General features: G+C 50.4%; 1 protein-coding gene across 2 annotated transcripts in view; it reads left to right on the top strand.

Annotated features, from left to right (window-relative positions):
- The window catches only part of Hkdc1 (hexokinase domain containing 1), a 41,738-nt gene extending 17,049 nt beyond the window's left edge, over nt 1–24,689 (top strand). For both annotated transcript variants that reach the window (XM_048451644.3, XM_048451645.3), the window contains 11 exons: nt 1,068–1,223; nt 1,712–1,945; nt 2,949–3,253; nt 9,117–9,262; nt 9,339–9,458; nt 13,150–13,245; nt 13,379–13,478; nt 15,171–15,354; nt 16,430–16,585; nt 21,938–22,171; nt 23,833–24,689. In XM_048451644.3, the coding sequence (XP_048307601.3) occupies nt 1,068–1,223; nt 1,712–1,945; nt 2,949–3,253; nt 9,117–9,262; nt 9,339–9,458; nt 13,150–13,245; nt 13,379–13,478; nt 15,171–15,354; nt 16,430–16,585; nt 21,938–22,171; nt 23,833–23,980 (1,879 nt within the window). In that variant the 3' untranslated portion in view covers nt 23,981–24,689. The remainder of the gene's footprint in view (nt 1–1,067; nt 1,224–1,711; nt 1,946–2,948; nt 3,254–9,116; nt 9,263–9,338; nt 9,459–13,149; nt 13,246–13,378; nt 13,479–15,170; nt 15,355–16,429; nt 16,586–21,937; nt 22,172–23,832) is intronic.
- Nucleotides 24,690–26,598: the final 1,909 nt, after the last annotated feature.

Raw genomic sequence — 26,598 nt, 5'->3', positions numbered from 1 at the left:
TGTATGTGCACATGGGTGCACACACGTGTGTGTGCACATATACTTGTGCAGATGTGAATGCAGGCGCCCACAGAGGCCGGAAGATGGTATTGGGCCCCCTCCCCCAGAGCTGGAGTTACAGAAGGTTGTGAGCTGTCTGATGTGGGTGATGAGAACTGAACTTGGGTCTTCCGGAAGAGCAGCAAATGCTCTTAACCACTGAGCCATCTCACCAGCCCCAGTGAGTTTTTATATCGCAGTCTGTAAGGCTGGTTATGAAATAGATAGTCCTGGATTTTGTATCTTACTGCATTTGAAGACTGGAATGATAGAGGAAACAATTTGCAGTTATTTGTATAGAGACTCAGAGTAGAGATGAGGGCTGCCTTCTGGGGTCTTCCATTCAGGTCGTGGTTGACCTTCTCTGGAGCCCTCCAAGTTTCCTGTCAGGCAGCTCTATGTTACTGTAACTAATGCCTGAGTTAGTCAGTTTGTGAAGGTTTGCCTGGCTCACAGTTTCGGAGCTTCTAGTCGATGACCAGTTGGTCCCATTGCTTTGCTTAGGGCCAGGCAGCATTAGCTAGGGTAGAAGTATGTGGTGGAGGAAACCATACACAGGGAAATTTCCCTCAGAGCTGGGTGTGACAGACAGGGAGAGAGAGAGAGAGAGAGAGAGAGAGAGAGAGAGAGAGAGAGAGAGAGAGAGAGAGATCCCTTTCAAGGAATGCCCCTAACGTTGAGTGAAGTTTTATGAAGCCCACCTCTTCAAGTCAAGTCCCGACAGTGCCATTTAGGCTGAGGACCAAGCCTTCGACAAAAAACGGACACTCCAGATTGCAATCTCAGCACCAGGCTCTCTGAAGGAAAAACTCAATGTGGGAGTTGGAAGCCTCAGAGTCTCTGCTCTGGTTTGTCATTCCATGGCCAAATGAACTTAGAAAGTAGCAGAAGTCTGCGACATGGTGGTTCCTCATGGCCAAAGTAGGAACGGCTCCCCACGGCCAGGGCTACTCCATGTGTTGGCCTTTGGGAACCAATGCCGCTTAGCCTGAGGTGCCACTTCCGCCGACCCGCTCATCCCATTGCAGGTTCGAGAAGATGGTCAGTGGCCTGTACATGGGGGAGCTGGTCCGGCTCATCCTACTAAAGATGGCCAAAGTTGGTCTGCTGTTTGGGGGTGCAAAATCCTCCGCTCTCCATACAAAGGGCAAGATCGAAACCCAGCACGTGGCCGCCATGGAGAAGTAAGTTGTTGGGGTGTTCCTGGGGCGCTCCTCCTGCCTTGCCTTTGTGGGGGGCTGGGGTTGGTGGCCACAGCATCATGTGCTCGGATGACAGAGTAGCAGTAGGACCCAGACCTTCCTCCTTCACAGGGAGTTTCAGTGCTAGGCATGGTTTCAGACAAATTAGACATTTCTGCGTGGCTCTGTATCACGCTCTTGTGGGTTTCATTAGCCAGGGGCTGCGCTATTAGGATGCTTCCCCCTTCCCATGTTTTTTTTTCCTGCCTTCTTCCTCCCTTAAATAGTGACTAGAAATGTTTTTACAGTCACGGATCTCTTGGGGAATTAGAGCCACGTGCTTAGCAAACAGTAGCAGCTGTTCTCAGCGCTGATATTATTGGCCAGACTGTGTTATTATGAGATAGCGCACACATCCCCGAGAGCACACATCCCAGGAGGATGGCCACAGCATGGAGAGGTGCGGGCCTCTCTTCCTGCCCCCTGGCTAGGTATAAAGAAGGCCTGGCCAATACGAGAGAGATCCTGGTGAACCTGGGCCTGGACCCCTCGGAGTCGGACTGCATTGCCGTCCAGCAAGTGTGCACCATCGTCTCTTTCCGCTCGGCCAATCTCTGTGCTGCTGCTCTGGCTGCCATCTTGACACGCCTCCGAGAGAATAAGAAGCTGGCCCGGCTCCGCACCACGGTGGGCATGGATGGAACCCTCTACAAAACACACCCCCAGTAAGTACTGCTCACCAGGCTGTAGCGCACTACGGAGTCTCTGCTGTTGCTGAGCCCCGGTGCTCTCTCAGGTCCATGTTGCATAGCTGGGCGGCTAGAACCAACGGTTTCTTAATAGTTCTGAGATTTCAAGGGGCAGATGGAGGAGAGCCTGCATTTACACTGCTGGCCGGGTGCTTTGGGGGTTCACTCGGAAAGAGATGGGCCGTGAGCTGAATGTGGTGCGCATGGCAGTAATCCTAGAATTCAGAGGGGTGACCCAGTAGCGGGTTCTCTAGGGCAGAGCAACGGAGAACTCCTCTGTTAGGAGGCAGGAAGAGAGCAAGCTTGAGGCCAGCCTGAGCTATATGGCAAGACCGCTTGAGGCCAGCCTGAGCTATACAGCAAGACCCACCTTAAAAAAGAAAGTCTGTTAAAGCAATTGTCTAACTAGAAAAGTCAGTCATCTATCTGTCCGTTCATGTATACATCCATCGGTGTGTCCATCATTCATCTCTGTGTCTATATGCCTATCTGCCCGCCTGCCTATCTGTCTGTTTCTTTCTCTTCCTATCTCCTAGCCGCCTTTCCTTCTGTCATCTATCAAGCCGTCTTTCTCTCCACTATTTACCTACTGCGTGGTGAGACTGGAAAGACAGAAAAACCTAGTTACCAATGAGGAAAATCTGTGACGGCAGAGGTTGCCAGGTCCTGCTAGGAAGATGTGGGGAAATGAAAATTTCCTGGGAGGATCCAGAGCCAAAGACCCCCTAGCTAATGGGAAGCCAGGAGAGTCCACCCTAGAAAGGGCTGAGCAAGCAAATCCTTCCTCTTCGGTCAGAGGTGACATCTATCACCCACTGTTCGTGTACATGCCCTCTGTGTTGAAACATCAGCTCTTCTCTTAGCTTCCAGAGCAAGTAGGGTCTCTCGGACCTGTTGCTCGCTAGCCCTGTGTCAGTTCCCACTGGCCACACCCAGATCTTCTGACTGTTCAATATCCGACTGTCACCTCTACCTTCAGGTACCCCAAACGCCTGCACAAGGTGGTGAGGAGGCTGGTCCCAAACTGCGATGTCCGTTTCCTCCTGTCAGAGAGCGGCAGCACCAAGGGGGCCGCTATGGTGACCGCGGTAGCCTGTCGGGTGCAGGCCCAGCGTAAGCAGATTGACAAGGTGCTGGCCTTGTTCCAGCTGAGCCGAGAGCAGCTCATAGGTGTGAGGGACAAGATGCGGACTGAACTAGAGTACGGGCTGAAGAAAAAGACTCACGCTCTGGCTACGGTGAAGATGCTCCCCACCTATGTCTATGGGATGCCTGATGGCACAGGTAGGTTGGGACAGTTGTCATCTGCTCCGTAGGGTGCAGAGCTCCCATGGACACTCTGCAAATGCAGTGAGTGTTAGAGCCTTGGGCGAGAAGAGACGGCAGTCGGTAGAAGTTAGTTCTGGAGCTGCAAGACTTGGTTAAACCGTGTGTGTGTGAGTGTGCATGTGTGTGCACACAGGCATGTGTGTGCATGCGCACATGCATGTGGCCATGTGTGTGTGCATGCATGCATGAATGTGTTCTCAGTGCAGGTGAGAATAGGAACAGACCTCATGCTGTGAACCAGCAGAAGCCCCCAGGCTATGCCTGAGCCTCCCTCTGGACGCTTGGGCTCTGTGGGCCTTCAGGGCTTCCCCTAGCAGGCCCTTTTCAGGGTTTGAACTCTGGCATTATGCTTCACTGTTTTCTGTCCTGACTTCTCCAGCTCCGGATTCTGCCACTGCTCTGTGCCCAGCTGAGGGAAACCGCTGAGCAGTGGAATTCTCTGTGACCTTCTCTGTGGCTGCCTCACTGCTAGGACTCTCTGGAGCCTCTGCCGGGAATGAGGACCTTTGCTAACTGCCTTTGGTGTTTTTCTTTAAACTTTTTTTTTTTAAAAAAAAAAAAACTTTTATTTATTTTGGAGGTTAGAGGACAACTTGTGGGTGTTGGTTCTCCCTCCTTCCACCCTATAGATTCCGAGGATCATAGACTCAGGTCGTTAGACTTTGCGGCAAGTGCCTGCACCCGCTGAGCTCAGCTCTCTTGCCGGTCCATGCTTTTACTGTTTGCTTTGGATGCTGTCATTTCTGCCTCACAAGCCACTTTGCCTGTTACCTGAAGAGGGGATATTCATGAATGCCACAGGCTAGTAAGCTTCCGAGGCTCACATACCCTGAATCTTTATATTAATTTGGTGTTTTGGTTTTTTGAGACAGGGCTTCTCTGTGTTGTCCTGGCTACCCTGGAACTAGCTCTATAGATCAGGCTGACCTTGAACTTACAGAGATCCATTTGCCTCTGCCTCCCGAGTGCTGGGATTAAAGGTGTGCACCATGGCCACCTGCCCACTTGGAATCTCTTAGCAACATGGTTTTTCTGGAGCTAAACAATCTTTTCAGTTTACGGACAGACCGAGAACAGTAAGATACCCCAGGCGGTTCTTCTCCTGTCACTCATTGGCTTCTTCTGCCCTTGTCCCTCAAATCTCCACGAAGCAGCAACTGCATGTTAGGCTCTGTTCTGGGCCCGGCAGTAGAGTATAGTCCGCGTCCGTATGCATGGGGCTTGGACAGGGAGGCAGATGGCGAAATGGAGATGGTGACGATATAAATGGTCTGTGATACCAGGAAACGGCAGGCGCTGGGAAGAAAAGTAGACTGGGATGGCATCTGTGGCAATTTTGAGAAAGAGAGAGACTGGTGTGGTTAGAACTGAGTAGGTAAACGGAGAGCAGCAAGAGTTTGTGCAGACCAGGCTCTGACCCCGTGTAGACCAGGCTCTGACCCCGTGTAGACCAGGCTCTGACCCCGTGTAGACCAGGCTCTGACCCTGTGTAGACCAGGCTCTCGCCCCGTGTAGACCAGGCTCTGACCCCGTGTAGACCAGGCTCTCGCCCCGTGTAGAACAGACTCTCACCCCGTGTAGACCAGGCTCTGACCCAGTGTAGACCAGACTCTGACCCCGTGTAGACCAGGCTATGACCCCGTGTAGACCAGGCTATGACCCCGTGTAGACCAGGCTCTGACCCCGTGTAGACCAGGCTCTGACCCCGTGTAGACCAGGCTCTCGCCCTGTGTAGACCAGACTCTCACCCCGTGTAGACCAGGCTCTCGCCCTGTGTAGACCAGGCTCTGACCCCGTGTAGACCAGGCTCTCGCCCCGTGTAGACCAGGCTCTGACCCCGTGTAGACCAGGCTCTGACCCTGTGTAGACCAGGCTCTGACCCCGTGTAGACCAGGCTCTGACCCTGTGTAGACCAGGCTCTCATTCCCTGTAGACCAGACTATGACCCCGTGTAGACCAGGCTCTCACCCCGTGTAGACCAGGCTCTGACCCCGTGTAGACCAGGCTCTGACCCTGTGTAGACCAGGCTCTCGCCCCGTGTAGACCAGACTCTCGCCCCGTGTAGACCAGACTCTCGCCCCGTGTAGACCAGGCTCTCGCCCCGTGTAGACCAGGCTCTCACCCCGTGTAGACCAGGCTCTGACCCTGTGTAGACCAGGCTCTCATTCCCTGTAGACCAGACTCTGACCCCGTGTAGACCAGGCTCTCGCCCTGTGTAGACCAGGCTCTGACCCTGTGTAGACCAGGCTCTGACCCTGTGTAGACCAGGCTCTCACCCCGTGTCGACCAGGCTCTGACCCCGTGTAGACCAGGCTCTCATTCCCTGTAGACCAGACTCTGACCCCGTGTAGACCAGGCTCTTGCCCCGTGTCGACCAGGCTCTGACCCCGTGTAGACCAGGCTCTCGCCCCGTGTAGACCAGGCTCTGGCCCCGTGTAGACCAGGCTCTCGCCCCGTGTAGACCAGGCTCTCGCCCCCTGTAGACCAGGCTCTCGCCCCCTGTAGACCAGGCTCTGACCCCGTGTAGACCAGGCTCTGACCCCGTGTAGACCAGGCTCTGACCCCGTGTAGACCAGGCTCTCGCCCTGTGTAGACCAGACTCTCACCCCGTGTAGACCAGGCTCTCGCCCTGTGTAGACCAGGCTCTGACCCCGTGTAGACCAGGCTCTCGCCCCGTGTAGACCAGGCTCTGACCCCGTGTAGACCAGGCTCTGACCCTGTGTAGACCAGGCTCTGACCCCGTGTAGACCAGGCTCTGACCCTGTGTAGACCAGGCTCTCATTCCCTGTAGACCAGACTATGACCCCGTGTAGACCAGGCTCTCGCCCCGTGTAGACCAGGCTCTGACCCCGTGTAGACCAGGCTCTGACCCTGTGTAGACCAGGCTCTCGCCCTGTGTAGACCAGACTCTCGCCCCGTGTAGACCAGGCTCTCGCCCCGTGTAGACCAGGCTCTCACCCCGTGTAGACCAGGCTCTGACCCTGTGTAGACCAGGCTCTCATTCCCTGTAGACCAGACTCTGACCCCGTGTAGACCAGGCTCTGACCCCGTGTAGACCAGGCTATGACCCCGTGTAGACCAGGCTCTGACCCCGTGTAGACCAGGCTCTGACCCCGTGTAGACCAGGCTCTCGCCCTGTGTAGACCAGACTCTCACCCCGTGTAGACCAGGCTCTCGCCCTGTGTAGACCAGGCTCTGACCCCGTGTAGACCAGGCTCTCGCCCCGTGTAGACCAGGCTCTGACCCCGTGTAGACCAGGCTCTGACCCTGTGTAGACCAGGCTCTGACCCCGTGTAGACCAGGCTCTGACCCTGTGTAGACCAGGCTCTCATTCCCTGTAGACCAGGCTCTCGCCCCGTGTAGACCAGGCTCTCACCCCGTGTAGACCAGGCTCTGACCCCGTGTAGACCAGGCTCTGACCCTGTGTAGACCAGGCTCTCGCCCCGTGTAGACCAGACTCTCGCCCCGTGTAGACCAGACTCTCGCCCCGTGTAGACCAGGCTCTCGCCCCGTGTAGACCAGGCTCTCACCCCGTGTAGACCAGGCTCTGACCCTGTGTAGACCAGGCTCTCATTCCCTGTAGACCAGACTCTGACCCCGTGTAGACCAGGCTCTCGCCCTGTGTAGACCAGGCTCTGACCCTGTGTAGACCAGGCTCTGACCCTGTGTAGACCAGGCTCTCACCCCGTGTCGACCAGGCTCTGACCCCGTGTAGACCAGGCTCTCATTCCCTGTAGACCAGACTCTGACCCCGTGTAGACCAGGCTCTTGCCCCGTGTCGACCAGGCTCTGGCCCCGTGTAGACCAGGCTCTCGCCCCGTGTAGACCAGGCTCTGGCCCCGTGTAGACCAGGCTCTCGCCCCGTGTAGACCAGGCTCTCGCCCCCTGTAGACCAGGCTCTCGCCCCCTGTAGACCAGGCTCTGACCCCGTGTAGACCAGGCTCTGACCCCGTGTAGACCAGGCTCTGACCCCGTGTAGACCAGGCTCTCGCCCTGTGTAGACCAGGCTCTGACCCCGTGTAAACCAGGCTCTGACCCCGTGTAGACCAGGCTCTGACCCCGTGTAGACTAGGCTCTGACCCCGTGTAGACCAGGCTCTGACCCCGTGTAGACCAGGCTCTCATTCCCTGTAGACCAGACTCTGACCCCGTGTAGACCAGACTCTCACCCCGTGTAGACCAGGCTCTCACTCCGTGTAGACCAGACTCTGACCCCGTGTAGACCAGGCTCTGACCCCGTGTAGACCAGGCTCTGACCCCGTGTAGACTAGGCTCTGACCCCGTGTAGACCAGGCTCTGACCCCGTGTAGACCAGGCTCTCATTCCCTGTAGACCAGACTCTGACCCCGTGTAGACCAGACTCTCACCCCGTGTAGACCAGGCTCTCACTCCGTGTAGACCAGACTCTGACCCCGTGTAGACCAGGCTCTGACCCCGTGTAGACCAGGCTCTCACCACGTGTGGACCAGGCTCTCATCCTGTGTAGACCAGACTCTGACCCTGAGAGGCAGAGGAGGAAGGGGTGCTGCGGTTGGGGACCTGCACAGTTCCACAATGTAGTGCTGGAGGCGGCTTCCCAGCCGGGGGACTAGGGAACAAGAGTTGGTTTATACCAGGCTAGTGAGATGGCTCAGGGGGTAAAGGTGCTTACAGTGGAAGCCTGGCAACCCGAGTTCAACCCCAGGATCATACGTCGAGGTGGAGGTGGAGGGAGAGAACAAATGCTACAGAGTTGTTCTCTGACCTCTGCATACGTGCTGTGCTGTGGCACCCGTGCCCTCCCACCCGCACAGCTGCAGACACTAAAAGGAGAACAGGCTCGCGCTAATGGTGTAAGGTTCCCTGAACGGTTTAAACAGGATGAAGATGCTTTCCACTCAGGATAGCTGACCAGGATCCCCGCTTAGGTCCCCCAAGTGCCTGGTGAATATCACCTCTACGAGAAGCCCTGACTCAGCACAGTACTCGGGACCTGTTGGTCAGTGGAGTTTAGAGCTAGAAGCACCTTTGAAGGCCCAACCTCCTTGTAGGTTTTGTTTGTTATTGTTTTAGTCTTGTTCTTTGGAGCTGTATCCAGCTCCCAAATAAATACAGGAGACTTATTCTTTCTTACAAATGCCCGGTCCTATTTTGGCTTGTTTCTAGCCGGCTTTTCTTTAATTATCCCATCTACCTTTTGCCTCTGGGCTTGTACCTTTATTTCTGCCTATCTTTTTTTCCTTCTTATGTCTGGCTGTGTGACATAAGCATCTTCCTGGCTCCTGGCATCTTCCTCTCCTTTTCTTGCTTGCTCCCTCTTCTTTTTTCTCCTCCTATTTATTCTCCCTGCCTGGCAGCCCTGCCTATCTCCTGCCTAGCTATGGGCCGTTCAGCTCTTACTAGACCACAATCAGGTGTTTTAGGCAGGCAAAGTAACACAACATTACAGAGTTAAACAAATGCCACATAAAAGAATGCAACACATCTTTGCAGCATTAAGCAAATATTCCACAGCATAAAAAATTGTAACACATATTCCACAATACCTCTTCCTTCAGTAGACATTGAAAGAAGCCCAGGACAAGAAGCTCTTTCTCAGAAGCAGTGGGTGGTAGAGGTGGTGCATGTGTCTTGGGGAAAGTGAGGGTCAAGAGAAACGCTCTGGCTTAAGGTTGGTTCAAGGCGCCTGCTGGGGCCGGAAGCTCCTTTGGTCTAGGAGTTCAGAAGCAGAGGCTCCCTTTCTGCTGAGCTTGGCCCTCTATCCTTCCTCTAAGCTTCTAATAGGGGTCCCTGCTCAGCCTTCGTGGGTGGGGTGCAGCCTCCATTTTTCTCTGCCACAGAGAAAGGAAAGTTTCTTGCCCTGGATCTGGGGGGAACCAACTTCCGAGTTCTCCTGGTGAAGATCCGAAGTGGACGGAAGTCGGTGCGAATGTACAACAAGATCTTTGCCATTCCCCTGGAGATCATGCAGGGGACTGGAGAGGAGGTGAGCGTTAGTCCTGGATGCCAGCTGCCACACTCCTCAGTGCCCACCTTGCATGAATGCCACTCTCTCCCTGCAGCTGTTCGACCACATCGTGCAGTGCATCGCTGACTTCCTGGACTACATGGGCCTCAAGGGGGCCCAGCTGCCTCTGGGCTTCACGTTCTCCTTTCCCTGCAGACAGACGTGCATCGACAAGGTAAGATGGCCTTGCCAAACACACGGCTGGCCTAGAGGCTGCCCTCCCTCAGGGCAATTTCAAGGTTCCTCTTGTCTGTGCTCACATTAGGTTTTGTTTCTGAGACAGGGTCTCATGTATTCCAGGCAGGCCTCCAATTCCCTATACAGCAAGGATGACCTTGAACTTCTGAACTTTCTGCTTCTGCCTTCTGAGTCCTGGGATTACAGGCATGCACCACCAGTGTGCATGGTGCTGGGGATCGACCCCAGGGCTGTGTGTATACCAGGCAAGCGCTCTACTGTCCGAGCCACATCACCAGGCTACTGTTCACAAGCTGGGAATACAACATGTAGAAGGTTTTAAACATGTAAAGGTTTTTCTATTTACCACCTTTCATTAATTCCTATTTGGTGCTTTGAATTTCGCAAAAGAGTTAAAGGTTTATTCCTCTGCAGGCAGTTGGGTGCAGGACTCCCTACAGGTACTGTAATCCGCTATTGCTCAAGTTCATTCGACAGAATGGCATGGTGCTTTCACAGACCCTGCATACACCCATCTCTAGATTACTTCCCACAGTGTAAATATTGAGCCAGTCATTAGGGGAGGATGTTCGGAGTCCGGATGCATCAGGACCGACCCAGTTCCATTTCCTGAATACTTTTAAAATTATTTTTGTTTGTTTTTGAGTCTCTGCCTGCGTGTGCTTCTGTGTAACACAATACCTATGGAGGCCATAGGAAGGCATCAGATCCCCTGGAACTGGAGTTCCAAAGTGGTTGTGAGCCACCAGGTGGGTGCTGAGAACCGAACCTGCGTCCTTAGCAGGAGCAAGAAACCGGTGCTCTTAACTGCTGAACCATCTCTCTAGCTCCTTTCTGAACATTTTTTACCCACAAGTTGGTTGGATCTAGGGAGTATCCCTCTCAGATGTGGCCTGCTATGCAATAAAGGGACACACGTGACCCTATTAGAAAAGAGGGGGTCCAATCATTTTATGGAGAGGTTTGAGAAGGTAATTACCAGGGAAGGCTAATTAGTACAACTGGGAAATCTTTTTTGTGTTCTTCTGACCAGCACATGTGAACAGGGAGGCACCGAGGTTGTAGGGTTTTGCTGTCTGACAAAAGACAGTTCACCCAGGTAACCTAAGGGCACCTGCTTGCAACTCCAGCACTTGGGAAATGGAGGCAGGAGGATCGAGAGTTGAAGGCCAACTGTGGCTACGTAGGGAGTTCAGTGCCAGCCTGGGTTACATGACACCCTGCCCTTCACCAATAATGAGGAGGAGGAGGAAGAGGAGGTTGGATTGAGATAAGTATGTATACCAAAAGCGTCCATAGTGTTATTCTGTGCCAGACATGGACTTTGCCTGACTTGGGGTCAGGGAAGAACAGGACGGCAGTTAAGAGCACCGACTCTGAGCCATATTGCCAGGCTCCTCATTTACTGGCTCTGGTTTGGTTTCCTCATTTTATAAGTGAGGTTAGGGCTGGAGAGATGAGTCAGCAGTTAAGAGCTTTTACTGTTCTTGCAAAGGACTCAGGCTCGGTTCACAGCACCCACAAGGTGGCTCTAGTCCCAGGGCATCTGACACCCTCTTCTCACTTTGACGCCAGCACACACATGATGTGCATACACTCACAGGCTCACGCATGCACACCCACACACACACACGCACGCACGCACGCACGCACGCACACACACACACACACACTCATACAGACTTAGAAAATAAATACGTCTTTATAAAATAAGGGTAGAAATTCTGCTTACTTTGTAGGCGTGTCTGTGGGTTTTCAGATTTCTGTGTAATTATAGTTGATGGTTTTGCTCAGTGAAAGTAGATAGCAGACCCACATTATGCGATCTGGGAAGCTCTCCACAGTGTGTTGCTAAGCAAGGAAACAACAGAAGTAATTTACACAAAATATGAATTTGCTCATTTCAAAGTACACGTAGTGGAGAGAAAAGGGTTTAGAGGGATTGTCATTACACTTACAGTAGTTAGTACTCTTAGGAAGGGAAGTCAGGGATTTATTCCTATCAGTAACATTTTAGTTTAATTTTTTTTATTAAAAAAAGCTAATGCACTCATGTTATCACTGCCATTAAGAATGAATAGACTAGCTGGGCATAGCAGTGCACACCTTTAATCCCTGCCCTTGAGAGGCTGAGGAAGACAGATCTTTATGGTCTGCTTAGTGAGTTCCAGGACAGCCAGGGCTGCATAACAAGACTCTATCTCAGAAATAAACAAAACAAAATAAAACGACAACAACAAAAACTAAAACCAAAACAAAATATAAAAAACAACCAATCAACCAAGCAAACAAACAAACAAAAAACAAGCCAGAAAGAATGAACAGACAGTGTGGGGAAGAACTCAACTTGGCCGTTAGTGGTTCTGAGTGACGGATGGGCCCCAAACTCAGCAGCACTTCTGCTCTGAGCCACTGGCGTTTCATTTCACGGCTGTCCTGACACCCAGAGGAGGCTGGTGAAAAGGGTGGGCAGCTGGGAGCCAAGATGGCAGTGGTCGCAGGGGAAAAGAAAGATGAAAGATTATATATTATTTTTTATATGGTTGCAATATACAAAAAACATTTTCCAGTTGGGAGTATGTCCTGAGGACTGTGGAGGGGAGACCGAGGCTTGATGGCTAAGGACCTCAGGGTGCGATGTTGTCTAGTTAGGGTTCCATGGGCCACCCTTCCTGGTCCAGCACCCTAGGGCTGCCAGTTGCTCCCACTTCCAGCTTTCTAGGCTGCCGAGCTGGGCTAGATAAATCCCAGACCAGGGTAATAACCTCTAAACATTAACATACCACCATGAACATTAAGTGTATTGATTTTAGAAAATATAGAAAAACTAAAATGTACTCATAGGGGACTGGAGAGATGGCTCAGCAGTTAAGAGCACTGGCTGCTCTTCCAGAGGTCCTGAGTTCAATTCCCAGCAACCACATGGTGGCTCACAACTAGCTCTAGTGGGATCTGATGCCTCTTCTGGCATAAAGGCGTGCATGAAGATAGAGCACTCATATACAATGAATGAATGAATGAATGAATGAATGAATGAATCTTTTTTAAAAATGCACACATAGTCTTGGATCCAAAGATAATCTTCCCTTGGGCACATGTTGTTCCAGGCCCTTTTCTCGGCTGAATATTTCTGTCATTTTAAAAATAAAAGAAGGCTAAATCTCTACCTGTGTTTTGATGACTTTCATTTAAAAGGTGTATGATGACGACGATTCTCCAGTGCGCTGTCTTCCCTGATGGTGTAGTTGTTCTGGTTTGTATTAGCGTTGGTAATGATGGAGAAGACACTAAATCCTCACAGTACTGTTGAGCGGGAGGACAAGATGGCGCTTTTCACTGTATAACAATGCCTTGGCAGACAGGATTGACATTGTATAAGTCGACGTCTGAGGACTCCTCAGTCTGTTATGGGCCACATTAGAAGCAAGATGACTCTGACTCCAGTTTGATTCTGTGTGGCAGTATCAGGGACACAAGTGACTCCACATGCAGAGCTGTGGAGAGCCCATTTGGCAGGAGCCCTTGTCTGGGCCATGTTGGGGCAGTAGAGATAGAAGCAAGCCAAGAGCACGCATGTTCCTCGGGATCATATTCAGTACCTCGTCTGTTGGAGCTGTTCTGTGACCCTAAGATGTGCTGCTTAAATGAAGACCCCTTCTTTGTTTCAGGGGACTCTAGTAGGGTGGACCAAAGGCTTCAAGGCCACCGACTGCGAAGGGGAGGACGTGGTGGACATGCTCAGAGAAGCTATCAAAAGGAGAAACGTAGGCTATGGACCACGCCCTCTTCCCCTGGGCCCTCCCCCTGCTCTGCCATGCTATGCCCAGGCCCTGTGACACAGGCCTTGGTGCCTCTTGCGCAGTCTGTGTTCAGGGTCGTTGCTTGCTTCCTTCGCAGGAGTTTGACCTGGACATCGTTGCGATTGTGAATGACACGGTGGGGACCATGATGACCTGCGGCTACGAAGATCCCAATTGTGAGATTGGCTTGATTGCAGGTGAGTGGTCAAGCGTGACCCCCCTGGCCAGGTTCCATATGACTCTCTTGAGGAGTGATGGGGGTCACTGCTCTACTGCCAGAGGTTTCTCTAAAGGTGGATGCGGTTCAGTCTGGGGTTCTAGGCCCACTCATTCCAGATCTCTTAATGTCTGTCTCACCAAGGCTCTAAGCCATGGCCATTCTGTTCACTGAGGAAGAAGACACACAAAGTTTTCTTCCTTTTCTTCCTTTGTGTTTTGGACATCTCCATACTTGATACAGGGCGTCATCTTTAGATTCTCCCCTTATTACAATATCCCCCCTTCCTTAGACTCCCTCTTTGAACTTAAGGTTCTGATACCTGTGTCTTGGAAGGAAGGAGGCCACTGTGGGACATGATTGTCTGGGGCCACAGAGCTGGGTTCGGACTCTGGCTCTGCTACACACCTTGCCCTTGTCTAGATCCGTCTGGCTCTTTGTGTGCATATGAAGGGCAAGACTTGAAAGGAGATTTAGGTGGAGAAAGAGAGTGGTTTGAAGTGACACAGGAGCTTTAGATGCCTTTAGAAGTAGCCTGGCAGTAGTCCAGATGTAAGAGTGGCTTCCAGAGGGAGAAGTGACCTGAGAGGCCAGGGGACAGGTGGGTTTGAAGATTGAAGATGAGCATGAAGGGTCTTCTAGGCGACAGCATAGCTGAGCGCTGACAGAACCTGGAGAGGTGGCTCTGGGGTTTGTCTGGGATAAGAGCAGGAGGCTAAACAGGCACATGAAGACCAACAGACACATGTTTGGTGCTTTCCTTCAGACTCCCGTCTGCTCGTGAGTATGAACAGGCTTAGTATTCTGACTCCCGTGAGTTTCCTCGTTGGCGGGAAGGTTGGGCCACATCCAGGAGGTCACACAGATGAGGCTTTTGCAAGTGAATAGAATAGGTACCTAGACCGCTGTGTGAGCTCCAGGGCCAGGTCGTGGGCAGGGAGGAAAGAATGGCTCCCAGATACCAAAAGTCCTCTTGTCCAAAGTTGGACTATTCCTGATGGCCCTTGTGCCGATTGTTAATCCTGTGGCTCCTTGGAAGCTTTATTTGTCGACGAGATTGCTGTTCCTGCTGAGATGATAGAGATGATGATGATGATGATGATGATGATGATGATGATGATGATAATGATAGAGATGATGATGATAATAATAATATTGATAACAATGGTGATAGGGATAATCATGATAATACTGATGATGGGCAAGATAGCCATGATGTTGGTGATGATGATGAGAATGCTTCTGCTGTGAGGATGATGGAGATGATGATGAGGCTAGAGATACTAATGGTGATGCTAATTATGATGATGGGGAATATGACGGTAGGCATGACAACGATGGCACCGCTAATGATGGGGATGATGCTGATCCTGCTGATGACGGAGGGATGATGACAGTGGTGGTAAGGGGGGCGATGCTGATGATGGGGATGCTGTTGCTACTGCTGAAGATGGCCAGTATCATTCATTGGCTACTTAGCATGTGGAGGAAATACACTAATGCCTTATTTTTGTCTTTATAACAACTCCATAGAGCCCTTGCTGAAGACTGCGCAGCTGAATGCAAAGCTGGAATCCCTGTCTCAAACCCCATCTTTTTTATGGGACTCACCTGCGTCTCTTGGATCTAAAGCCGTCTTTGAGGTCTAAAGTCCCTCCGTGATTCCTTCCAGGGACAGGAAGCAACGTGTGCTATATGGAGGAGATGAGGAACATTGAGCTGGTGGACGGGGACGAAGGGCAAATGTGCATCAACACGGAGTGGGGAGGATTCGGAGATAATGGCTGCATAGACGACATCTGCACCCAGTACGACAAGGAAGTGGATGAGGGCTCCCTGAATTCGGGCAAGCAGAGGTGAGAAAGGCAGGTGCTTGTGTGCGCACCATGTGTGACGGGAACAGTCTCTCCAAACCCAGGAGGCGTTCTGTTCTGTTCTGATGTTCTGGTAGCATCAGCCTGATTAGCCTTGTCTATGTCTATACCTCTGTACCAGAGGTCATTGTGGGGTCATCCTGGAATAAAAGAAGGCTGGCCATCCTGGTGTTTCTAACACGGAAGGAGAGATCACTTTTCTAATCACTGTTGGGTACCTAAAAGCTACTGGGGTACAGAAAGCTGGCCAGAAGCTGTCAGAATGTCTGCTTACAAAGGTGCCTGGGTGTTCCAGAGCAGGGGTATGGTGACCTAGAGGGTCCCCAGATGGGCTTCACTAAGGCCAATTTAGAGGTCAAAGTCCTTAGCCTTTTAAGGTCCCTGAACTCTAAGGGGTGAGAAAGTGGTCCTCACAGTGGATGGAGGACTGGCTCTCAACATGGCATTGCATCTTATCATGGACCGCACGCCTTTATGAGGTTTATTTCAGTTAGAAACTGCTGAAAAGGCAGAAAATAACGAACGGCTTCTAAACACCTTACAGTAGGCTTCCCGTGCATTCTGGTGCACTTCTTGAGTGTTGGTAGTTTGTGATCTCTGGTGGACAGATGTCTTCAAAGGCAAAGTTGCTGTCCCTGTGTCTAATGCCAAACCAAAATCCAAATGAAATAAACACAGCAGAGGAGATCTCTGGCAGCATGGACTGGCAGCAGGAGGCCTGGGAGGGCTGGCATTGGGGCCACTGGTGGGGGGGTGGGGTGACTCCTGCCTTCTGCACTCCTTAGAATCCTGCTTTCTTCCCTGGTTTTACAGATGAAACTCACACGAGGGGCTCACGTCACGTGACTGGGATATGGGAACCTGGGCTTGGCTCCCAGGTGGCTCTGAAGCCGACCTTTCTCACTTCACCCTGTTCTCTGTATTATATGTATCTGACGATTCTAGAAAGAGCTCCCCTAGGCCACTCTGGACCATGTGACTTGCTCTCCACACCTAGACCTGGAGCCTTAGAAACCATTTTTCTGTCCTCATCAGTGTTATCCTCTTCCCCAAACAGATATGAGAAAATGACCAGTGGGATGTACCTGGGGGAGATTGTAAGGCAGATCCTGATTGACCTCACCCGGCAGGGGCTCCTCTTCCGAGGGCAGATTTCAGAGAGGCTTCGGACCAAGGGTATCTTTGAAACCAAATTCCTATCCCAAATTGAAAGGTAATGTATGATCAAACTTACTTGCTTAGTGTGGGATGCTTGGGAAGGGAATGGCTGCCACCCCCCCCCGGGTGGGAGGATTTGAGATTGGAAAATGAAAGCAACACTGGGGGTGCAGCTCACTTGGGGGAGTACTTGTCTAACATGGCGATGCCCTGGTTCGATCCCCAGCATCTTCATAAAGCAGGCTTGGTGGTTCCTCTCAGCACTCAGTAAGTGGAGGCAGGCGGATGAGAAACTCAAGTTCATTGTTGGCTGTGTAATGAGTTTGAGGCCATTCTGGAGTCTATGAAACCCTGGAGAGAGAAACAGAGAGAGTGTGCAGGAAGGCGTCAGTAGGCATGATGTCCCCCAGTGCCGCCTGCATCAGGTTCCAGCCCAGAGGACAGCACTACCCCGGGAAAGAGTTTAGCCTCAGGTCCCTCAGTTGAGAGGACTGGGTTCTCTACCAAAGTTCCAGAAGAGCTGCACAGAAATCCAGTGAGGGGAAAAGTTAATCCTGCTCTATTCCTGAAAAGATGGTAGATCTATAACAAAAAAACCCACTCATATGCTGTTACAAAACACAGCTATTTTTTTTGTGAATTGTGTACCCTCTTAAGTTCTTTAATATGTGCAAACTTGTTTGGTACATGCTATCATATTACATATCATTTGCATATTATTTATCCAGTGTTTAGTCGTAGGAAATTTCACTTACACTGTGTTTGGTTTCTTTGTTTGTTTTTGAGACAGGGTCAGCTATAGCCCAGGTGGCCTCAGAGTTACAATGTGGCTGAGGTCTGCCTCTACCTCCCACGTGCTGGGATACTGAAGGGTGTGCTGCCATGCCTGCCTTCTGTTTTCCGTTTTACTTTTTATTATGGAAAATTTTAAACATCTCCGAAAGTAGAACAATAGTGAAATGGACCCAGTGTTCCCATCACTGCCCCCAACAAAGGTCAACTCATCACCAAAGTGGCTTTGTCGCACACTCCTACCGGCCAGCCTCCGGCTAGGTTAATTATAAAACCCACACCTATGTCAGCTCGTTTATGAATATTTCAAATGTATTTCTAAAATAGGAGCTCTTAAAAACCATAACCGAGTACCATTAGCATACTCAAAAGAGCTAGTGTTAAACCTTAATCTCAAAATAGCTTTTTAGGCTGGGCAATGGGGCCGCATACCTTTAATCCCAGCACTCGGGAGGCAGAGGCAGGCATAGCTCTGTGAGTTCAAGGCCAGCCTGGTCTACAGAGCCAGTTCTAGGAGAGCCAGGGTTGTTACTCAGAGAAACCCTGTCTTCAAAAACTGAACCAAAAACAAAATAAAGCGAAACAAAGCATCTTCTTAGACTTCTGTTTTCCAAATTGCCAAACAAAACCAAAAACAAACAGTGGTGTAGCTGTTTGGTACTTTAGTGGCCAAACAGGGCCTTCCTATTTGGCTGGAGTGTCTAAAATATATTTTACTCTGTGGGCATCCCCTCCCTTCCTTATTTTCCCTAACTGCATAGCTGTTGAGGAAACCGTATCTTATCCTACAACTTTCCTGTAGTCCCGAGTTTGATGGTCATAGCATTCAGCACTCTGCTCTGTTTCTTGTATTTTCTGGAAATCTTAGTTACCCTGGATGCCTGATCAGATTCAGTGTTGAATTTTGGTCTGTCTGTCTTTCTTCCATACTGTTACCCCTCACTGATGCTTGTTATGACAATCTTACGCTGCCAGCTTTAATGAGAATATTTCTTGAAAGAGAACTTCCCTTTGTCATCTCATTAGTGTAATAACCGTTTTGAATAGCTTCATGAGACTTCCCGGTTACTATACTACAATTTACTAGAATTCCCTTTAGTATACGATGCCAAGAGTATAATTTATGAATTTTTGTTATTCTGGGCAACACCATAATTACTATTTTTGCACACAGTCATTTGTGGCTTATGAATTATTTACTTACATTTGACAAAAGGAGTGCTTCCCCGAGAGTACATGGCTTTCTGGAAAGTGCCTTCTGAGGCTGGGGATGTGGGTTTGTTAGAGCGCTTGCCTAGCATGCACACCGCATATGGCTCAGTCCCCAGCACAGCATATGCCAGGTCTGGTGGAGCGTGCTTAGAATCCCAGCACTTGAGAGGCAAAGAAAGACAAGTTTAAGAGTATCTTTGGTTATGTAATGAGCTCTAGGGCAGCCTGGGCTACATGAGACCCTGTCCAAACAACAAAGGGTACTTTCCCTTTCCACCACCACTATGCACAGATACGCTGGCTTCTCTCAACCTGTGCACAACCACTGAATTTTCGTGCTCTTTCTGACTAGATGGTTATGAATGAGAAATCACTCTGGGGGCAGTGTAACAAGACTTTATTCCAAAACATGATTCAGCACACTAACAGGAAGAAAGAAAAGAATACATTGGTGTCCCCACTTTGCAAGTGAAGTCAGAGGTCATGTGGGAGCTGCTGTAGGGTTCTTGTTGTCTGGGGAGCTGGCAGGAGAAGATAGAATCACTGTAGAATTGGGGGCTATAAAAAGAGAGCTCAGGGATTAAGAGCGGTGGCTGCTCTTACAGAGGACCTGGGTTCAGTTCCTAGCACCAGCCTGGCAACATAACTGCCTGGAGCCCTAATTCCAGAGAACCTGGTGCCCTCTTCTGGCCTCTGCAGGCACGATTTACTCAGTGCAGGCAAAACACTCATACACATATATAAATCTTTAAAAAGAAGACGAGGAGGAGAGGAGGAGGAGGAACAAGAGGTAGAGGAGGTGGAGGAGAAGGGGAAGGAGGTGGGGAGGAGGGGGAGGAGGAATAGTAAGTGGAGAAGGAGCAGGAGGAGGTAGAAGAGGAGGAAGTGGAAGAGGAGACGGAATCAGCAGTGGCATATGGTCTAGAATGCTAATGAGCAGGTGTAACCAGCAGGATCCCCTAAGAACAGCTTCCCCCTCAGTCAGCCTGGCTGGCTGGCCGGTACCTTGTGTTCTGTTTTCCCTGAGCCCAGACTAGTTCTTCCTAGAAGCCAGGTATGGCCTTTATCTCAGCACTCAGCTGAGGCAGGAGAGTCAGAGTTTGAGGCCAGCCTGGGTTTCAAAGAAAGATCCTGAGGAGAAGAAAAGGGAAAGGAAAGTGGAGAGAGGGAGAGAGAGTTCACTTTCTCTGTTGGTAGTGTGCTTGCCTAGCATGCAGGAAGTCCTGGGTTCAATTCCTAGCATCACAAAATAAATAAAAATTAAAAAAATAAGCAAAAGGAAGAAAACAAGAAGTGCTTATAACCTAACCAAGGTCTCAGGAACTGTCCTTCAGCCTTTTCTCTTTTTTAAATTTTAAAATTGATTTTATTGAGCTACACATTTTTCTCTGGCCCCTCCCTTCCTTTCAGCCTTTTCTGGTCAAAGACAAATGTTGAAACAAACTCACTGAAATAAGAAATAAAACCCAAGCAAGCATGCTGTCCCGAGACCAATGGCACACAGTGCTTTACCATCCCTGGCTTCTGCAGCCACGAGCATTTCCCGTGACATGAAATCCCCAAGGTCTGCAGATATGGAACTCCGTAGCCTGGCTGGCCACTGTCTGATCCCTGCTTGGCCACAGTGGTGACCTGTCAATCATTCTTTGGAGGGCACTAATTTCCCGAGCATCACTGAGATGGTTAAGCATGCAGCCTCACAGGCTTTAGCTTAAGGTTCAGAGATGAGCGTAAGTATCACTGGTTATCACTGGTTCCCTATGACTTAACTGGAGTCTAGACTTGAGGCCAGTTTGTCCCTGTGGTGTCATTTCTCTGTACATGTCTATGGTCCTATCAGGTTCCCATTCTTTTTTAAAAATTATTTTTATTACTTGAGAATTTTATATATGCATGATGCATGTAATTTGTTTTGGTCAAACCCACCCCGACCCCTTCTCTCCAGTTCCTACCTCCCAACACTATTCCCTCCCCAGTTTCATATACTGTTTTTAAGAAAACCCTCTGGGTCCACCTTATGCTGCCTGTATGTCCATGGGCATAGGACCATCTACTGGAGCGCGGGTAGCCTTTAGGGGCCGCATCCTGAGAAAACCGACTCTCTCAAGCTGACCTTCCCCTTTCCAACAGTCATCAATTGCCACAGCTCCTGGGCTAAGGGTAAGCTTTGTGACCTCCTCCGCCATCCACGCTAGGTCCTTCTCAGGTTGTGTGCGTGTAGTCACGGCTGCTGTGAGTTCCCATGTGCAGCATCCTGTTGTGCCCAGAAAACCATTTCCATGTAGTAGGTATCCACTACCTCGCTTCTTAAAACTCCTGCCTCCCCTTCTGGGAGGGTACCTAAAGCTTGGGAGGAGGGGATGTGATCTAGAAGTCCCGACGAGGACTGGTTACTCTGTAGTCTTCCATTCTGTCTGTGTTAACCAGCTGAGTCCCTGGGGGAAGGGTTCCCCCTCTTTAATGCATCTTTATGTGCCATATAGTCCTTTAGTCACGTGATCACTTGAATGTCTCTAATCCTACCCAGGCTGCTGCTGAAACAGTTTCATCTTTTTCATTGTGATTTTTTTTTTTTTTTTTTTTTTTTGGAGACTGGGTTTCTCTGTAGTTTTGGAGCCTGTTCTGGAACTAGCTATTGTAGACCTGGCTAGTCTCAAACTCACAGAGTCTCTATCTCTGTCAGCCTCCCAAATGCTGGGATTAAAGGCATACACCACCACCTGACTTTTTTTTTTTCTTTTTGAGACAAGGTTTCTCTGTGTAGCCCTGACTGTCCTGGAACCCACTCTATAGACCAGACTGGCCTCAAACTCAGAGATCTACCTGTCTCTGTCTCCCAAGTGCTGGGATTAAAAGTGTGCGCCACTGCCGCTGGGTCATAGTTTCATCTTCAAAGAGCACATAGTAGCTGGGCTGACAGCACATACCTTTGATCCCAGCACTTGGCAGGTTACCATGAATCTCAGGCCAGACGGAGCTACGTAGTGAATGCCAGGCCAGCCGAGACTATACAGCAGGAAACAACTAGAAATAGGAGGAAATTGACCTCCAGAATGGGAGAGAGTACCACAGGGGAGTGCTAAGTTGCTTGGAGGCTCCTGTCTAAGAGGAGTACCACAAGCCTCATACTCCTGGAACACATCTGGTCTGCTGGTCACCGACCCCAATATTAGCTCCTAGTAAGATGGGCAAGGCTGTGCCTAACACAAGGGCACTCACACCTTGGTCTTTAAAGGCAATGGGACTTCTGAGGGTGGAGGACTTTCTATGTCTCTGACATTCTACACCCTCAGCCATTGACAGCATTGGTCCGGCTAAGACCCCTTCCGGAAGACTCTGGATCATATGAGGCGGGTCCAGGTGCAGGAGGCAACTCCTAATGTTCTGCCCTGCTTGTCCACAGTGACCGGCTGGCCCTCCTGCAGGTCAGGAAGATCCTGCAGCAGTTGGGCCTGGACAGCACGTGCGAAGACAGCATCGTGGTGAAGGAGGTGTGTGGGGCCGTGTCGCGGAGGGCTGCCCAGCTCTGCGGCGCAGGCCTGGCCGCCATCGTGGAGAAGAGAAGAGAAGACCAGGGGCTGGAGCACTTCAAGGTCACTGTGGGTGTGGACGGAACTCTCTACAAGCTGCACCCTCAGTGAGTGCCTGTGAAGGATGCGGGAGCTGGGACAGAGGGCAGGCATGCTGGTAGCCAGGGCTGGACCCACACAAACTCCCCATCTTCACAGCGGGATGATGATGTGGCCCCATGGGGATGGTAACTGGGCTGAAGCAAGGGCTGGTGCTTCTGCTTTCTGGTTGTCCACTTGAGGCTGGGAGCCCAGCCAGGGTCCTTAAAGGACCTTAAAGGTCCTCATCTGTGCCAGGTCAACAGCACAGTGACCTCTGCCTCTTGGAGCCCTGCAGAGATTAAATGGGCACACAGGGTCATGCAGAGGGCATGGCCAGAGTGCCAGCCAGGTTTGACTTGGCCGTGATTTCTCAGTTCGGTCAGTGGACAGACAGCTGAAGAACCCCGTCACACACAAAGGGTTGACTCTTGACCCTGCCATGTAGCAGCCAGGTGGCACATGGCCAGTTTTGTGTCTACTTTGGCTCTTTTTCTGTAGAATGAGGATAAAAATAAGTCAGAGTCCCCTTTGTAGGCTGTCACGAGGCTAAAGTTTAATAGAATAAAAACTTATTACTTTTTTCTTCTTTTTTTTTTTCTGAGACAGGGTTTCTCTGTGTAACCCTGGCTGTCCTGGAACTCACTCTGTAGACCAGGCTGTCCTTGAACTCAGAGATCCATCTGTCTCTGTCTCTGTGCTGAAATTAAAGGCATGTGCCACCACCAAATGGCAAAAGCTATTATTTTTGTTCAGTGTTTCCCGTTTTATTTTGGTGACAAGAAATGGGTGAACAAGATTATAAGATCCCTGCGGGGCTGACCATTGGTTCGCAGCTTCTCTTTTTGTCACTTGGGGACACACATTTTGGGGTTCGGTTTCTACAAATATAGACTTTAAAATATTTTTACATTTATTTTGTATGCATGTGTGTACATATGTACATACGTGGATGTGCGGGAACCAGATCTCTCCGATCACCACATGGGGCCCAGGAATTGAACTCGGATCATCAGGCCTGGTGGCAGCCCCTCCAAACCATCTCGCCAGCTCCAAATCTCTTTCTTTCTTTCTTTTTCTTTTTTTTTTTTTTTTTTTTTTATTTTTTGAGACAGGGTTTCTCTGTAGTTTTTGGTGCCTGTCCTGGAACTAGCTCTTGTAGACCAGGCTGGCCTCGAACTCACAGGGATTCGCCTGCCTCTGCCTCCCGAGTGCTGGGATTAAAGGCGTGTGCCACCACCGCCCGGCTTTCCAAATCTCTTTCTTGAACTAAGATGACCAAAGGCAGAAAGAAAGCATACAATCCTTTTAAAAGGTGCTGATGCCAGGCGGTGGTAGTGCACACCCAGGTCTCTGAGTCTGAGGCCAGCCTGATCTACAGAGAGAGTTCCAGGACAGCCAGGGCTTCACAAGGAAACCCTGTCTTGAAAAATAAAAAACAAAACAAACAACAACAAAAAGGTGCTGGTAAACAATGTGATGGAGTGTCCCCCCTTCACAATAAAAGCCCTCAGAACTAGGAATGAGAATCCCTTAGCTGAAGAGTCCCAGTGAACACCCTATAGCTAGCACCACACTTGACTGATGGGAACGGGGTTTTCTCTGCGAGGTCAGAGAGGGAACCTTGGTCACAGTCGTCTATCTGCCAGCCCCCACCACAAGGGCTCATGTGTCTTCCTCTTTGTCCCAGCTTTTCCCGGATACTGCAGGAGACGGTGAAAGAACTGGCCCCTCAGTGCGACGTGACGTTCATGTTGTCAGAAGACGGCAGCGGGAAGGGAGCGGCTCTGATCACAGCTGTAGCCAAGCGTCTACAGCAGCAGGAGAAGGAAAACTAGGGGCCCGCCAGGCCTGTGACGCCTCGTGCTGACCAGGGACCACCAGATGACCTCCTGGCTGACCTTCCCTTCTCCAGGGCCAAAAGAGACCCCGAGTTCTCAGTACCCTTAGCATCCTGGTGCTGGCTTGGCAGTGACACCCAGCGACACCTCCATTTGGCATATTTTGGCCAATGATGGGCTGGCATTTGAAATCAAAGGATCTGGCCCAAGAGATCCCGTTCTGGAAAATTTTTCAGTTGAACTGTCAGCATTCGATGGCTTCGAGTCCCTCAGCTGCTGGACTCCAAATCTGCCCGGGTGCCTGGTGGCTCAGTTCCTCTCTGGCATCAAGCTACCTCTAACCTACGGATGAACCCTTGAGAGGGAGAAAGATGCTCAGTGAACTAGGTGATCTAGCTTAACAAAACCTCACTTCTGTTGGCTTCCTAGGCTCCAGGAGAATAAGGGCTTTGGCACATTCATCTCCAAATGTGGAGGAGTCCATGGCCCTAGAGCCAGGAGGGATCTTCCCATATTCGGGTGCTCTGTGAGCACCCTGGGGTGTCAGTCTCCGGATGTGTATTGAGGGCTGGGACACCACTTAAGGTACTGTCTTTCATTTCACGTCTTACAGTAGGTGTCGGTCACTGCGGTTCACGTTTGTTCCAGGACCGTCGGGTCTATGAAATACAGTCCGAGAATAAAAGAAACTTGGGTTTCCGGGAAATTTGGCGTGAGGTATTGATCTCTCTTCTGAGAGGCTTGTTGGCACCTCCATGTTCTGTCAGGAGACTAAGGGACCTGTAGAGCCAGAAGGTGCTTTGGAGTCAACTCTTTAGTCCAAACTTCCTGCCAAGAGAGGACATGTGGAGCAGATGCTCCAAATTTCTCTTGATTGAAGTCCTACCAGCGACAAGTGGTGACCATGTGACCTTATAGCGCTTGCTCTTGAGCTGGAGTCAGCTGGAAGTCGTGTGTTTGTGTGTAGGCATGTGTAGGCATGTGTAGGTGTGTATTTTAGTGGGGTGCTCATACAACTGTGTGTAAGCATGTGTGGGTGTGTGTACGTGGTGTGTGTATATCAGAGGACCACCCAAGTGTCACCCTCAACAATGCCATTCATTTCCTTCAGTGGGACCTAGGGCTCACTTCAGTGGGACCTTAGGCTAGGCTGGCTGTCCAGCAAGTCCCAGGCATCCTCCTGTCTCCACCTCCCAACATTAGAACCACATGTATGCAGTTGTGAGGAAGGTGTGAGGAGTCTCCTCCTGCCCCCCACGCCTCCTGGCCTAGTTCTGATCTCTTGGAAGAAAAACGATCCCCAAGATATCTACGGACCCTTGGCCATTGTCGCCAATTGATGACATCATAGAGTTTGAACCAGAAAAGGAACTCCAGAGAGGGTAAACATCCATTCCATGACTGCAGGAGTCCACCCCTGAAACACCTGGGACAATGGAGGTTCTCCTCTCCTCAAGGCTTGCTAGGCCAGACCAGTAACTACATCAAGGTAAACTGTCTTTAGGAGAACCTCCTAGACGTTCTTCTTTAGAAGAGCAGTTGGGGATGTAGCTCAGTCAGGAGAGAACTTTCCTAGCATGCACGAGTCATGGGTTCTGATCCTCAGCCCTGCACAAATGTGGAACGGCGTGGCTTGTCCTCAAATCCCAGCACTCAGAGGGAGAAATTCAAGGTCATCCTTGGCTATAAGTGAGTTAGGAGCCAGCCTGGGATATATATAACCCATTTCACAATAACATGCAAGCAGCCTTGGCATCGTGGAGGCAGAAGCAGGTAGGTTTCTGTGACTCTGTGACCAACCTGGGCTACGTAACAAGGAAAGGAAAGAACAAAACATCCTCTTCTGCATGTTGCGGCGCCACGCTTACCTTCTCTTGGCTCCATTCCAGAAAGAGCTGGTAAGTAGAGATGAGTTAGGTTCCTCCATCGCCCGCCTTCCCAGAACAGGCGGCCTCTATTCATCTGTCCTCGTTCAGAAACAAGTTTCTTCTGCCCATGGGCAATAAAGGGTTTCCATGACAGTGAGGGCTGAGCTCTCTTCTCCTCCTGGGGTCCCCAGAGCTGACTGCAGCAGCGGACAATGCAGGGCCCTTGTTCTTTGAAGAAACCTACGTGTGAATGGCCAAACTAGCAAATGAATGTGTTTACTGCTGTGGTCTGACTCCGTTCATCTTTTTCACCCAGCAAGGCCCAAGCTTTACATACACAGTAGAGCCTCTGTAGGAAATATGTCCCCACTATGCCGTGTATGTGTTCGCAGGAAAGAGAAAGGCTTATTTGTATCTGCAGGACAGCATAGTAAGTAAGGAGGAGGTGGAAGCAGACTGTACACTCCGTCCTTTAGATCCTGTGAGCGCGTGCTCCCCTGCACACACACACACCATGGACCCTTGGGGAAATGGCATAAAACTTATGGATTTTTTCTCAGAAAAAATGTTAAGTGCATAAAATAAATAAGTGCATAAAACAAAACAAAATAAAAATGTTAAGCGCATGAAACCACTTCTTAAGGAAATGGTATTAAAACTGGGGAGGCATTCCTGTAATTCTGGTTTCTTGAGAGGCTGAGTTGAGAGTTACAAGTTTAAGATTAATCTGGGTCACATAGAGAGTCT

The sequence above is a fragment of the Myodes glareolus genome, chromosome 18, assembly GCF_982192425.1.
Source record: "Myodes glareolus chromosome 18, mMyoGla1.1, whole genome shotgun sequence".
Taxonomy (NCBI): Eukaryota; Metazoa; Chordata; class Mammalia; order Rodentia; family Cricetidae; genus Myodes; species Myodes glareolus.
Note: the sequence above shows the minus strand (reverse complement) of the source record. Positions and strands in the feature narration are given on the sequence as shown.